Source organism: Carassius carassius, chromosome 46 (genome assembly GCF_963082965.1).
Source record: "Carassius carassius chromosome 46, fCarCar2.1, whole genome shotgun sequence".
NCBI lineage: Eukaryota > Metazoa > Chordata > Actinopteri > Cypriniformes > Cyprinidae > Carassius > Carassius carassius.
The window spans coordinates 15,959,276-15,975,078 of record NC_081800.1 but is presented as its reverse complement, the minus strand read 5'-3'; the positions used below and the strand labels follow the sequence as shown (position 1 = coordinate 15,975,078).

General features: G+C 37.6%; 1 protein-coding gene across 1 annotated transcript in view; it reads right to left on the bottom strand.

The window, feature by feature from the left end:
* The window catches only part of LOC132129568 (serine/threonine-protein kinase WNK3-like), a 37,760-nt gene extending 23,729 nt beyond the window's left edge, over positions 1–14,031 (bottom strand). The window contains exon 1 of the mRNA XM_059541193.1: positions 12,978–14,031. Coding sequence (XP_059397176.1) covers positions 12,978–13,676 — 699 coding nt within the window. The 5' untranslated portion in view covers positions 13,677–14,031. The remainder of the gene's footprint in view (positions 1–12,977) is intronic.
* Positions 14,032–15,803: the final 1,772 nt, after the last annotated feature.

Genomic DNA, 15,803 nt, shown 5'->3' with positions numbered 1-15,803 from the left:
TGGTCCCCGAGCCACTTAGTTATCACTTTTGCCTTATGGCACGGTGCTCCATCGTGCTGGAAAATGCATTGTTCTTCACCAAACTGTTGTTGGATTGTTGGAAGAAGTTGCTGTTGGAGGGTGTTTTGGTACCATTCTTTATTCATTGCTGTGTTTTTGGGCAGAATTGTGAGTGAGCCCACTCCCTTGGATGAGAAGCAACCCCACACATGAATGGTGTCAGGATGCTTTACTGTTGGCATGACACAGGACTGATGGTAGGGCTCACCTTTTCTTCTCCGGACAAGCCTTTTTCCAGATGCCCCAAACAATCGGAAAGGGGCTTCATCTGAGAATATGACTTTGCCCCAGTCCTCAGCAGTCCATTCACTATACTTTCAGCAGAAGATCAATCTGTCCCTAATGTTTTTTTTGGAGAGAAGTGGCTTCTTTGCTGCCCTTCTTGACACCAGGCCATCTTCCAAAAACCTGCTGCCATTCCTGAGCAAGCTCTGCACTGGTGGCACTCCGATCCCGCAGCTGAATCCTCTTTAGGAGACGATCCTGGCGCTTGCTGGACTTTCTTGGACGCCCTGAAGCCTTCTTTACAAGAATTGAACCTCTTTCCTTGAAGTTCTTGATGATCCTATAAATTGTTGATTTAGGTGCAATCTTAGTAGCCACAATATCCTTGCTTGTGAAGCCATTTTTATGCAACACAATGATGGCTGCACGCGTTTCTTTGCAGGTCACCATGGTTAACAATGGAAGAACAATGATTTCAAGCATCACCCTCCTTTTAACATGTCAAGTCTGCCATTCTAACCCGATCAGCCTGACATAATGATCTCCAGCCTTGTGCTCGTCAACATTCTCACCTGAGTTAACAAGATGATTACTGAAATGATCTCAGCAGGTCCTTTAATGACAGCAATGAAATGCAGTGAAAAGGTTTTTTTGGGATTAAGTTCATTTTCATGACAAAGAAGGACTATGCAATTCATCTGATCACTCTTCATAACATTCTGGAGTATATGCAAATTGCTATTATAAAAACTTAAGCAGCAACTTTTCCAATTTCCAATATTAATGTAATTCTCAAAACTTTTGGCCACGACTGTATATCCCGTAAAGCTTTAAAATGTCCTTAAGACTGTTTAACTCTGACATGTCTAAATTTTTAATTCACAAAAAAAGCTTAAGATCTGAAAAAAAAAAACACTGACTGGGATGGAGAGCGAAAATGAAATATGCAGACATTTAGAAGTATAATAATTATACTTTTAAGCAAAATTGTCATAGGAAATAGAACAGGTCTTGCTTCAACATCCTCTCTATGAATGATAGAATTATTTTCACATCCAAAAGCTCTCGACTATCCTATTAATCATGTTAATGACCAAGTCATAAATATTACTAACTAGTCTGTGATTTTATATAAATGTGATTTAAATTCACAGCAAAGTACTCATAAATTATATTGCATTGCCTCATTAATTATGAATGTCAGCATACCATGACAGCAAGGCACACTTCCAGCCACTTGCTGCTGAGAGAAAATGAGTTCCCCTTTAAAAAATGTGCTGCGAGAGAGGAATGTTCAAAGCTTTGTATTCATTCAGTTTTACTGCAAGAATGTAACCCTTCCAAACTCACTACGTTATGTCGTTCATCAGCAAATCTGCCATCTTTGGTGGTTTCAATACAGCACAGTGGCAGGTGGGGTTGAGGGAGAGATATTTGGAGGTCTACAGCAATGGCTGATCACAGCAAAACGCTTGGTTCAGCATGGGCCCATGCATTCAGAGCAGACTCAGAGACAGTGCACTAGCGATCAAAGGCCACCAGGTGGCGCTGGCAAAAAGGAGATGCGTGACAGGGAGGCAACACCCAGCATTAGCCTAAAAATCCCATTTCAACCACAGCGGCCACTATGACCAGATTGCCCCAGTGTGGCGGATGTTGATTAAATCCCTTCTCTGGCACACAGTGGGGAAAAAGCACACACACTCAATCACTCCACTGGCGAACACCACACACACACACACACACTTGTCCTGCCATGCAACACTGATTATTAACTATGCTCACCCTGAACAACCCCACAGTACTAATAAAACAATATTAATGCATCAAAGGCATCTAATATAATGCATTTGTTTTTAAAGGAACAGTTTGGCTAAAATGTAGTTGTCATCATTTACTCACCCTCTTATCATTTTAAAATGGCACAGCTCTGTAGAGCACAAAAGAAGATACTTTGACGAATTTTTATGTCCATAAAATGATATTCACTGGGGTTTAACACAACACTAGAGCCCTCTGACTTACATTGTATGGACAAATAAACACCAAGATGATTTTTATTTTAAATATAATAATTCGTGTTTATAAATTTCATGAGGGGGAAATAAATCATGACAATTTTCATATTTGGATGAACTATCCCTTTAAGACAAGCCACTGTTTATTTTCTTCACTGAACAGATGTCCCAAAAATGGCCTGCAATCTTTAATCTGTGGGATGACAGAACATCTCTCTGAATTCTGATTTCAATAAAAATAATATATATATATATATACAAACACACACACATACACAGATTTAAAAATAATCGGTCTAACTGTAATACTCTACATTAGGTTCTCATGGGTCATTCGGTACATGTAGCTGAATATAAAAGTATTGATATTCCTTGACCCTTAGGCTTTAAGAGTTTGTCTGCGTGACAAAATAATCAAAAATATCTGGCTCAAAATCCAAAACATGAGTTATGTAAGCAGTGTAAAAAAAACAGACAAATAAAAGTATAAACTTTCACACTTCTGCAAACTCACCGCATGAGATTTATAGACATAATTTGACTTTAATTTCTGTAAACACTGGCCTGCTGTCTATGCATCAACAAACAGGGCTAATTTCTGGAGGCTGTTTTGTGGCGTAAAATCCGATTTGCCATGTAATGAGGTTTCTCTCTTGTTAAACTTCCATCTGTAAATCATGTCATCCTCTCTCTGCTCCCCCTTCTCTTTTAAGCCATCAGCTAACTGGGTGTTGCTTTGAGGAAGTATTCTGTGGAAGCTGAGGCCTCTTGTTTTCTTTTCCTCCTTTCTTTGCCAGTGACGTGTAGACCCATGATCAATCTGCCCGCAAAACTCTGACGAAAGCACTGCATAATCCAAACACCATTCACAAAATTCTTCACATACATTACCATTCAAAAGTCTGGAGATAGTAAGATTCCTTGTTTGAAAGAAATTAATACTTTTACTCAGCATAGATGTCAAAAGTGACAGTCAAAAGATTTATGTTAGGTTTTTAAAGGGTTTTTTTACTTTATTTGTATAAAGTAATTCTGAAAAAAACATGTTTACGCAAAAATATTAAGCAGCACAAGTGATTTCAACATTGAAAGTAATAAGAAATGTTTCTTTAACATTAAATCATCATATTAGAATGATTTACAGCTGAAAGATCATGTGACACTGAAGACTGGAGTAATGGCTGCACACAATGCGGTTATTAAAATTAAAATAATATTTCACATTGCTACTGTTTTAATGATCAAAGAAATGCAGGTTTGGTGAGCATAAGAGACTGCTTTCAAAAACAATTTTTAAAAATTTGTACATCAGCTTCTGCATTTTATTATTATTATTATTATTATTATTATATTAGAGTTTTAAAGATTTTAGCTACCAATAAAAATGCAGTACTCTTAGCTTCACTTTAGACTTTAAAAAAAAACATTCAATTCAATTTAAATTCAACAAATCATAATTTGATTCCAATACTATCATAAATCAGCTCAACTCAATTCTTCAGCAACAGCGTAAAGGCGTCTCTTGCTAATTCTATAAAGGCTCCACATAAACTGCTAAAGTATGTCTGCTTTGATCAGCCCATAAAAACAGAATAAGAGGTAATCTGGAGAGGATTTTCTGTGCAGATTCTGTGTGTTGTAGGCTCCTGTGTGTGCTTGTTTCTACAGTACATACTTCTCATGTTATAAATTTCACAGTACAGTCCAGTGCATACTTTTCATGCTATAAATGCCCCTGCAGATATGCCTTCTATGCCATATTAGAAGTGCTGCACACAGCAAGGCACTTATCTGTAATGTTTTGCCCTTTATAAGCATTTTCAATAACCAGAATTATTAATCATTTATATAAATTTTGATGAATTTGAGGATCAATCCGGAATCATTTAGGAAAGCATCACGATGCATCAGTGAGTGGATTTTACCCCCGCCTCTTGCATGTACACATAGTTTGTGAAGACCAAGTCAAGGTTGTAATAAAATATATTAAATTGGGGGGACTAAATGTTTGAAGTTTAATAATGTCTCACTGAAAAAAGCAGATTGGTTCAACAACTACTCAGAAACATAAAAGCAATCAACAAAGTTCATAACAGCTACAAACAAACCCACTCATCACTAAAAGCATCACCCCATGTTTCCTGTTTTATGGTGCATTAAAACAAAAGTTGCGCTCTGTATTTTGTGGCTGAAATCTAAAATGAGTGCATCTGTGCATGTGTGCTAGTGTTTGTCTGAGCATCCACGTGCAGCCCTGCTGGTGAACTCTGAATGCTGAGTTAGTGTCTAAGACTGTCTTGTAAGGGCGCCTCTTGTCTGTCTGAGTTTCATAAGTCCTTTGGCCTCTTCATGACAGTGTCTTGTCCTGGCTTTTAAAGCATTATGTTCAGCAACCTGGGTCAGCAATTGAGAGGAGAATTAAGAAAGTGAGTGATTAGTCATGTCATGTAAAACCAAATGGACATTCTGTGTTTACAAACTACTGTCCGTCTAAAATGTCACTTTTATGGAATAACAATTTTAGGAATTGAACCCAAACCTTCCAGACTGCAAAATCACTGACCACTGCGCTATAGCAAACTATTTAATGAGATGTCAAAAGTCACCAGAATGTAAACATTTTATGTTCATAATCATAATCTGCACTAAATCTTGGTAATGAGTTTGGGTCGCTAAAAGCGGTTCAGTATCTATGGCTTATTAGTCACAAACGACGGCACACATTGAAATGAGAAAAACCGGTCGAGCAACCTATCAACCACACTTTAAACATTATTCAAGTTGAGTTTCCATGTTAAAGTTGCGTCTGCTCAGTTTGGTAGTGTGTTTGTTCAGTTGTCAGGTGAGGCTGCAGTAGCTCAGAGTGTAAGGAGTGTAAAGCTCAAGACACCCTGACCTTTTCCACAAAAAGAAACACTTCAGGACCTGTCACCTGTTCAGCCAGAAAATGTCCCATAAAAACACTACACATGAATGCTTGCTGAGCTCCCGCATGTGCTGATGAAACATAAGAATGCATTAGTACACACTACGTACATCATGGCTTTTAAATTGAATTTAGCTGTGCCTTCCACATTCACTAAACTAAACAAATTCTCTGATCCCTATGGATGTGTAAAGCAATCACGACCAACATCTTTTTATTATTGCGCTAGTCGATATGCTTTTTGGGTTTAACTGCAATGAACTGGCAAGGGAGGGTGGACGATCAGCTCATATTACTAACACATTCTCTGTAATACAGTGGCATGGCAAAACAACATAATATTGTAAGACACATGCCTGTCTTCATGTAGATGTGTGTGCTAGTGAAAACACATGAGAAGAAACATTTAGATGTAGTTTGACTGCGCAATCCTGTAATAACTAATATGATCAACTGGCAGAACAGAACAGAAAAGTATTACTTGTAAAGAAGCACATATTTCAGAACTAACTGAACAGACTGATGTTTGATGATGACTAAAAATTGTTGATTGACTCATTTTAATCTTTAAATGATTAAAAGCTGCAGATAGGGAGTCATTAAGCAAGGTTGGGTGTTCATGTGACCTTAACTTGTTGGCCCCAAATGAGGTGATTTGCTCCATGCAAAATACAGCTTTTATTACATTACAGATATGACTTCATCTCATGGGACTGTAAATTAATTAACATATTTTCTAAATTACTACTCATTATTGAGTGCACCTTTAAAAACTCACTGGTCAAACCCTAGCCTGATCACCCACTGTACAGAACGTGATCGTACTAAACATTAAGGATACTGACCTTTTGCACAGACAGGATTGGTCTCTGTGTTTAACAGGGGGTTCAGCTCTGCCATCAGAATGAAAATCTTTACACTGAGCCATTGCCTCAGTCTCTCTTTTACTCACAGCCACATTATGTAACTGAATGTCTAACACCAAATTTGACCACAACTGGGTGAAAAGTTCTGCAGCTCTCACAGTACATTATTCTGAGTTAAATGTGTTTAGTCTGGGAGAGACATTACAGTTCAGTACTGCTTAAAAGCTTTCTCTTCTGCATCTTCATTATGGACATTTCTGCCAACCTTCTGGCTAAAATGATGGTGTTTTGTTGTGGCAGGAACAGAACTGGGGCAGACTGGTCTGGTTTGGGCTGCTTGCAATCAGCCAGTTGTGTTTCTGCGTGAGTTGTGCTGTCTGTGCAGGCTTTTTGTTCAGGTCTGACAGGCACCCACTGTAATTAACTCCCTGGATCACCCTGTATACTCAATCACACAGACAGAGAGAACACCCCTCCAACACTGTATGCATACCCCCCAGCCACCACACACACATGCATAACAAAGGCACACAACAATATAGTTCATGTGCCAGTATAGAGCGTTATAATAATAAATCTGAGTTGCGTTTGCACTTACACAGTGAAATAAATTAAGAAAGACAAATTAAATAACATGTTTAGGAAATATTCACCAAGAGCTTCATATGAAACAGAACAGAGGGAAAAACTGAAACGTGAACATCTTTTCCCCACTCTTTCAAGTGTTAGTACCCTTCCCTTCCAGTGTATGTGGACCCACTGTCTTGGACAAATGTGCCCACTAGATAGTACACACTGAAATCACACCACTGGGACCATCAAATGGTCCCCATAATGACAATGGCTCAATAAACATAATAAATAATGTCTTAATGAAAATGTAAATCGGCAAAAGGGATAGAAAATATAATTATTTACATACATCAAAAAGTCCCTTGAGATGCAACCTTAACCTTATTAAATATCAAACTTTAAGTTAGTTAGACAAAAAAGGAGAAATTAAAAACAGGCAGTTTAAATGTTACAAGTTAATTTAGGCATAACGACATTGCTAGATTACTTTTGTTATTAAATTAGTAGAATTTTGAAAGTTGACATTGAATGGAAATACATCCTATTTTTAAAATGTTATTGATCTTATACTGTGAATGATTCAACAATGCATGTTTTTTTATTGTAATTTAATAATAATAATAATAATATAAATAATATAATAATATTTTAATAATAAATCTGTCTAGTGACTTGACAACTTTAACCAATCAGTCAGTAATAAACCTGCTCCTATTTTTTTTTTTACGATGATATTGTGCATCCCCACTATGATCCTCAAACAAACGTGTACTGTATTTAAGTGTGTGGGATGAGGTTTTAATAGGGCTTTTCAATGCAGCAGAGGAGACCTTGATGACATAGTAATCAAATAAACATCAGATAAGTTGCATATACAAGTGATAATGCAGTAAACAACAATCCACACTTTCTCCTTCACTGATGATATAGGCTAACAATTTTTAGCTCATGCTTCTAATACTTTTAAAGGGAAGGTGTCATTAAAGGACATGTTGGCCAGACAGAAACATCTTCAGCCTGGAGGCTGTGGAAGGATACTGGTCTAGCCAGCTCTGCTTGGCTTATTTAGTTGCAAATAAATAGCCAAATTCACATTACAGGGTTATGCACTTGACTTCTTTTATCTGGATCCAGGCCATATAGAGAACAAAATTGTCACCGAAATGACAGAACAACATGCCTTTTAACCATCACTACTGCTTTCACTGGCACCCAGAACAAATCTGTCTGGACTCAGTGAGGTCATGCAGAATAGCACTGTTCCGAAATAACCTACGCTGTCCTTTATTATTAATTAACGTGCATCGAGAGATGTTCTTCTAAACTAGTTAAATTAATTTTAGAATAAGGAATAATCTCAAAATCAGAAACAAAAGTGACAGCAATCCAGACCTGACCTCAGCTGACATGAACAGGTTATTCAAAATAAGGCCCAGCCCCTGCTCAAACATTACATTATGAGTTTTGTTACTGTTCTGTGCCCATCATCCGCTATTTCCACCACTTAATCAAGCCACTCCTCTTTAAAACATCCCATTTTATTTCACGTCATTGCATTTGCTCTCATGTTGAACTATTTCATGTGTAACCATTAAAGTATTTGGTGCACATTTTTTCTCTTTCTATGGAACCTGTAAACCGCACTGGTTGTACAGCGACACAAACCAACACCTATAGCGGTTTGCCCAAGCACTGCAATTACTTTGAATTTAATTTTTGCATCTGTCCTGTGTGTGGCATATTATTTCTTCCTCGCAGACACGTGATGAGGGAACATTTCTTATGACTGTCTCAGTCATTGCTCCACAGCATTGTTTTTATAGTTCTTCTAAACGTCATGCACCATAATCATGAGTGTGAAAGAAAAGGATGTTTTGATGGCATTCTTGTGTGGAAAAATCTATAAAAATGTCGAAACCAATTCCGACAGAGTCATGTTGTGTGATTCAAATAGGCCTGGAGTTATAATTGATAGCTCAGTATATAAATCTGATTATTACGCAGGCTATTAAGGATTGTTTCATGAGAATTAATAGTATGAATGAATACCCAGGAAGTAATTTTGCTCATTAAAGGAGAGATAACTGCAAATCATCTGTTTCGTACTGTTAACTGTAATTAAAGTGGATTTGTGTGATTTTGCCTGCAGCGAGGAACTGGTTTTATGAAAGACAAAGATGCATGTTTTTTTTTCACTCCAGGATTGCTAAGAGTCGGATTTCTCTCACTGGAGAGTGAGAAATGGAAAACCCAGAGCAATAACAGAAAGCTCCGAGCAGTGAGAGGTAATCCTGCTGTTGTACTGAATATCTGCAAGGCTACCTGAGCCACGAGGCCCCTGATATTCAGAATAACAACACTGTTTTTCATGTGATATTGCTCGATTTTACTTTTCATCTTAAGAGTCATCTGTAATTATAATTGAAGCTTAGAAAAATGTGCGAAATTCTACTCAAATGAAAGTTTAACGGAATAACAGAGCCTCATGTTCTCATGAATCCTTGTAAGTGCATTAGATCAGCTTGTGTGTGTGTGTGTGTGTGTGTGTGTGGTTAGCTTTAACCACTCAGCTTCTCTCTGGGATTGATGCCATGTTAATCCTCTATTTGGCTCATGTATCACCCAGTCCCTCTTACACACTGCTTCAGCACTTTTAATTTTATTGTACACATTTCTTACCTGAATTTTTTTTGACAATGCGGCAGTCACTATTTTGCAATTTTTTGGCTTATGATTAATTGTCATACAAATTTTACATTATTTTACAATATTTCAGTCTTGTTCAGATTTGTACTTCTCCACTTCTCTTCTTTTTTTTTTGCAAATTGATTTTAACAATATATTTTATATGTAGTTTTTTTTTATAAAAATGAAAGCAAAAGATTTTTATTAAATGAAAAAATAAAGTTTTCCATATTAACAAAACAAAAATAGGTTATAAATTGACAGTTATAGCCATAGACAGCAATAAATAAATAAATGTGAATGACAAACACTTGTAGCTGGTAGCTAGATAACTCTACCTTGCACAAATTTAAATCAGCATAAAACACATCATAGACAAATTGGTTCCTCACTGTACCCTGCAGTATACAAAAATGCTTGGAATTATGTTAATGAGGAACTAAAGTGGACACCAAGCACTTAGCATTTGAACAAAGTACATAAGAAATGAACTGCACAATGGACTCAAAGAGAAACACACTGACACTGTTAAACATGAAAACAATGTACTACTGGAAAAACTTGACATTTAACTTCAAATCCCCTTATTTGGATGGTAATGAGCAACTGGAAATTAATCACAAAATAATTGTACTCATTACAACCAAGAAAAACAGCACCATCATCTCACATACAGTCTCTTACCAAACATTCAGTTTCTTAGCAAACCACAGCATCTCATTCTGTTCCAGACTGTCTCTTATCCAAGGTTTTTAAGAAACGCCAATAACCACATTGTGTCAAACAGCTCACATCACGACTCTAGCTTGGGAGAAGGAAGGCTTATTTCTGTATCACATTTCTCTCTAAGCAGCGGCATGGACTTTTGGGGTCCCGAAGGCTTGTGAGAAGCTCTCCTAAACCATGGATTTGTCTGCTCAAACTCAGTCAAGAGATCACACAGTTCATACCCTAAGGATTAAAGTGAATATTACAATCAATGTATCTGTGCTCAGGCCATTGTCTTTCATGTTAACTTCATTACAAGTACCCAGCTGGCTCACCTGCTGACATAAGGAGAAGAACGTTGAGGAAGGTTGGGTGTGGGGCTGCACAATTAATTGAATTTCTAATCATGATTACAATTACAGGGGCCACAATTAAGTAATCATTCAAAGCAGCAATTAATTAATCAAAGTCCACCCACAGTATGTTTTTCTGCATGCATGTTTTTTTACTTTCTAAGGTTATCTGAAAGGTTTTTCCATTGTTTTAATTTGATTTTAGTATAATATTATAATAACATGCATATTTTAACTGTTTTTTATTTATTTAAAGAAGAAACCAATCCAATGTGTAGTTGATATATGAGGCTTAATACCATAGAAAAGCAATAAAAGTTTTTCAGTTAGTGTTTTTAGCTCGTTAATAATCACAAATCAACAATTATGATTTTTGTCATAATCATTCAGCCCTAGTTGGGTGGTTCAAAATAATGAACTGTGTTTATATGCACATGTTGTCAGCACTGTTTTAGCATTATATTAGATAAACAAACACATGCTGAAATATTGTAAACTAAAGTGGTGTAACGGTTTAGTGAATTGGCCTCTGAGTGTGTGTGGGATTAGCTCCAAACACATGACTTCCAACCTTTCAACACAAAGCAACAAAACAAACCACACATGATAAAGAGAGAAAACTGAGAACAAACATCAGATTGCTCATTCAGTCACTGTTTTGCCTTTCGTCATTGTTCCTCTTTTACTGTCAGCGTACCACAGATCTGTATTCCACTGCATTACCTTCTGCTTGTTGTTTGTTTAGAGTGTTAATAACATCTTTTCAATATCTTTCTTCCATTTTTAAATTCAGCAGAATTCAATCTAATTCACCTCTATTAGCCCAGCACTGTTTGTGCACATATTAGTAGAATCACCATAAAAGTACACTGGCGTGTTGTCATTCTCTGTTTTTGTTCTGCCTCCAGCCTGCTACTGGCAACAAATGTGCTATTATGAAGAACGAATCACAGTCTATCCATGATGAACAAAAAGACAATGATGTAGGTCAATATAACTGGCCTGAAAACAACAATCACCACAGAGTATTGCTGGACAGCTGGATTTAATAATGTTTTTTAGGATTATAAATTGTATGGTTGGTCTGAACTATGGCACATTTAGCTGTATAAAATGATCAGTGAAGGGGTTTTCAAAATTGGGCCTGGTGACCCCCACATGGCCACTTATTTATTACTAGTACTTCTATTAAAAGTACTTCTTTTGGCACACTGAAGAGGTTTTGAGGATGAATTCGTAATAATAGCCTACATCCACTGAGAAATTTGAATAAGGTGGAACCACATAAATGATTATTCTCTGAATAATCTCTCTTGATCAGACTCATGATTTACATGCCACTTCAACCTTTTAATCAATAATCTGATTCTCTAAACCTCTTACATAACTGGCATTAATCTCCTTAAATGGACCTTACTTGTTAATTATTGTACTGATTGCCACTTTAGCAGTGAAATGCAACAGGCTTTACTCTCAGCTGGCTGCTTTGCATGAGCTGAAAGACTTTGCTTCATGAGAGGATTTAGAAGGACACGTAGCACCAAAATATTTTTGATGGCATACTGGCTAAGCTATTGTATGTTATACAGTCTTGTTGTGATATGTGGTCAATGCAGTGCCACAGCCGACATCAACATACTGCTTGTTTACAGCAGCATTATGAATCAGTCGGGTTCCTGTCGCAAAACCAATTATTTAGTGACAACTTTTCCTGGAAAATACAATGCACAGTGGGAAACAATAGGTTCAGCATAGTGGCAAAGGCAAAAAGATTCCATTTCACAACAAGAGAGCCTCTTTGAGTCTTGTTGTTTGTCCAGTTCACTGCGCCGTGAGTAGGCTTGACCCTCCTCTCCCACGGATAGTCTCTGTGTAATCTATAAAGCTATTGAGCTCTGACTTTGAAGCTCTTTTTTTCTACTGTTCTCACTGCACTCAACTGTAACAGCCTGAAGAGAAACACAAGAGGCTAAGATTTCACCAACAAGCTCGGAAAACTCCTGAGTAACAGCATCTTAATTCAGACCTGCAGAGCTAAAGCACTTAGACTGAAAAACATGATACAACTCGAATTCCTGTGCAGGAAAGGCGACCAACACTAATTTCCACTATTGGCCCACCTTATAGCAATGAAATGTCAAAACCTTTGCAACTCAAGTGCATTAATTGTATTTATACGGTAATCGTAACTAATTTGTGGGTAAAGAATAGGGCTGGGCGATATATCTAACAATATGATAATGCACATCTAGTCAGTAAATTTGGTTCCGAGATTACCGCTAAATTGCCATCACCTGCTTATAATTGGAGCGGCATTTAATATACAGAGCCGTAGATCACTGACAAGCTACACAATATCGCGTTCATACTGCGTATTAATCAAAGGCGATAATAAACGCGATACTGCGTAGCTTGTCAGTGATCTACGGCTCTGTCTATTAAATGCCACTCCATTTGAAAGCAGGTGATGGCAGTTTAGCGTTAATCACAGAACCAGATTTACTGACTAGATGTGCATGATCATATCGTTAGATATAGCCCAGCCCTAGAAAAGAAGTCTCACCTGCAGTTCACACCAGGCAACTTCCACCCAGGTTTCTGTGTCCAAGCCTTTGTAAACAGTTTTGAATGCTCCCCTGCCAAGCTCGATGTCAAATTTTAAAAAGCGGCCACTGGGTGAAGTGGCGACAGCCTTCATCTCGGCCTCTTCTTCCTGTTCTCTATCTCTCTCCTTCCCCTTCAGAGCGGGTGTCGTAAGGCCGGTCTTATCAGGATCCTGCATGCCATGAGTGCCATCCTCACTCAAGGCAGCCGAGGCACTGGCGGGTAACTGCTGGGCTCCGCTGGTAAAAACAGAGTCAGAGGCACAAAACTCGAGGTGAGGGGCACTATGATGGCCGCTGATGGTTTCTTCCACCTCATCGTCCTCTTCGCATATCTCCACGCTCTTCCGGAAAAAACGTTTGTTCTCCCGTTTCCGACACGGTTCGTGGGCAGCTGGGGAAGAGGGCATGAAGAAGGTCAGAGGTCTGGCCAGCACCTCTGTTTCTTTACCATCCTCCACTCCACCACCTCCTCCTCCTGCGCCCCAAGCTCTCCTTTCCTGGGTCTGTGAGGAGGGGAAGTCAGATGGAGTGCTGTGAATCCTCTCTCTCTCATGGGCAGCCCTGTTCCCCTGGTCACTCTCCTCCTCCCTCTTTCCATCAGGTTTCTCTCCAGAGGATTCCTCTGTGGCAGTGGGCTCTCCCGGGTCCGTCGCCATGGCGATCGTCCTTTCCCACTCCTCCTCCGCCGCCTCCTCCTGCACTCTGGCTCTGTGTCAGTCCCCGTCTCTCTCACTCTGTGATCACCCTCTCACCCTCTTATGAAGTTCCTCAGCCGTCCTTCCAGTGTTGCCAGCTGTCAGCAACAAGAATTACTCTCTCTTCTGTGGCTCTTATATTCCAAGTTCCCTCGAGTTCACAGGAGTATCAGAGGGTGCTTGTTTTGTTAATATAACGGTGAAGGTTAATTCAGTTTTTGCTGTGTACTTTCCTTATCTCCATTTCCTACCTCGAGTGTCTTTTGGCTGATGACTGATTCACAGGTAAATGGCCTTCAGTGAGTGGGGGGGGGGGGGGGGGTTCAGGTGTATCCTATAAAAGAAGAGCACAGGGTATCATTAATGAGTATCAGGTTTAAATAAGAGTCTTCATTTATAATAATAAAATAATTGGGTCAGATTTATCATTATAAAACATATACATTAGAAATAACTTGAATTAAGTTTTTATATTAAATGTAAAATAGTAATGTTATAAATATCAGTTTTCTGTTGTTTTCTGTAATCATTCATTCGCTCTCATGTCATTTGTGTGGAAGTATTTTGAAATCTGTGCGCAGGACACAGGCAGCACTGGAACATTTGACTAGTTTTTACAAGTACATGTCTGAGGCACAGATAGCAGGAAAGCGAACAGCTGTTGGTGTAGGCTACTGGCGCACAAATAAGAGCCTTTCCTGCTCACTGAAGTTGCGCAAGCGCACTGTACCTGTCCGCGGCCTGCACACTTTTTTTTTATAAAGTAGAACTTGCATACATGTTTGAAAAACCAGAAGTAAACGTCAATTCTGTATAGGATTATTTTTATTTTACCTTAAATTTACATAGACTTAATTTGATTTAAAAATCACCTGCTGTAGCACACTGAAAAAAAGTGTTTCATTCATCCAATTTAAAAAAAATTTAGGGTAATGATTCACATCTATATTTTTTTACTTGAGCCAATATTTATTTATTTTTCTTTGGCTCAAGTAAAAAAAAATATAGATGTGAATCATTACCCAATTTTTTTTTTTAATTGGACAAATGAAACACTTTGCATCTTTGTTTTATTCTCACCAAGATTATTTGATATTAACATTTTGGAATAATTTATATAGCATACTTTTATTTAGTCTCACTGGTAAAGACCTTTTTTTAAAATTTAAAACCAAATTTAAAAACTAAAACAAATATTGAATGAAAAAAGGTATCGGAATCAGCCAGTTTGCTTGTAAAAAAATCAGAATCAGCCATGAAAAATCATGATCGGTGCATCCCTAATTTTCAGCAGCCATTACTTCAGTGTTTGGTGTCATATGATCTTTCATAAAGCATTCCAATATGCAGATTTGGTGCTCAATAAACGTTTCTTAATATTAGTGCTGATTATCAGTTCTGCTTTTCTTTTTTCCTTGCTATTTTTTTGGACACCACAATATGATCAGGATTGTGGATCATTAAAAGTGGGTAGGACTTTCAGCTACTGTTTGAAGTCTATAGCACTGGGCCTGCATTTTTCTCCTGAGGAGAAAAAAAATCTGTGCCTGTTCACAAACTGTCACTAAAAACTAGTCAAATGTGCATATTGCCGAGAGCAGTTAGAATAACTTGTGAGAATTAAAAAATCCATTAAGGTGATTAGTAAGCCCATCTATATTCTAAACAAGTGCCCTCAAACACAGGGAAAGTAACTGATTAATCCAGTAATTAATTAAGCCATCCAGACCCACATCGAAAAAACCTATATAAACATATGTTTCAATATAGGTTTTGATATAGGTTTTTAATATATGTGACATATATAAAAATGGCCGTTTTCCTATATTATATGTACATATATGCACAAATATATATGTACACATATATATACACATATGTACATATATATGCACACGTATATGTACACATATATGTGCATACATATACCTATATAGATACATATATGCACGTATATATGCACCTATATGTTCACCTATAATAGTAAAATTAAAATCCATAGCTGCTAGGCAACATAAATAAAAGTCCAAAATGTAGAAATGTACATTATTTATTTACTCAAGATCAATCAAATAATACAAAACAAAA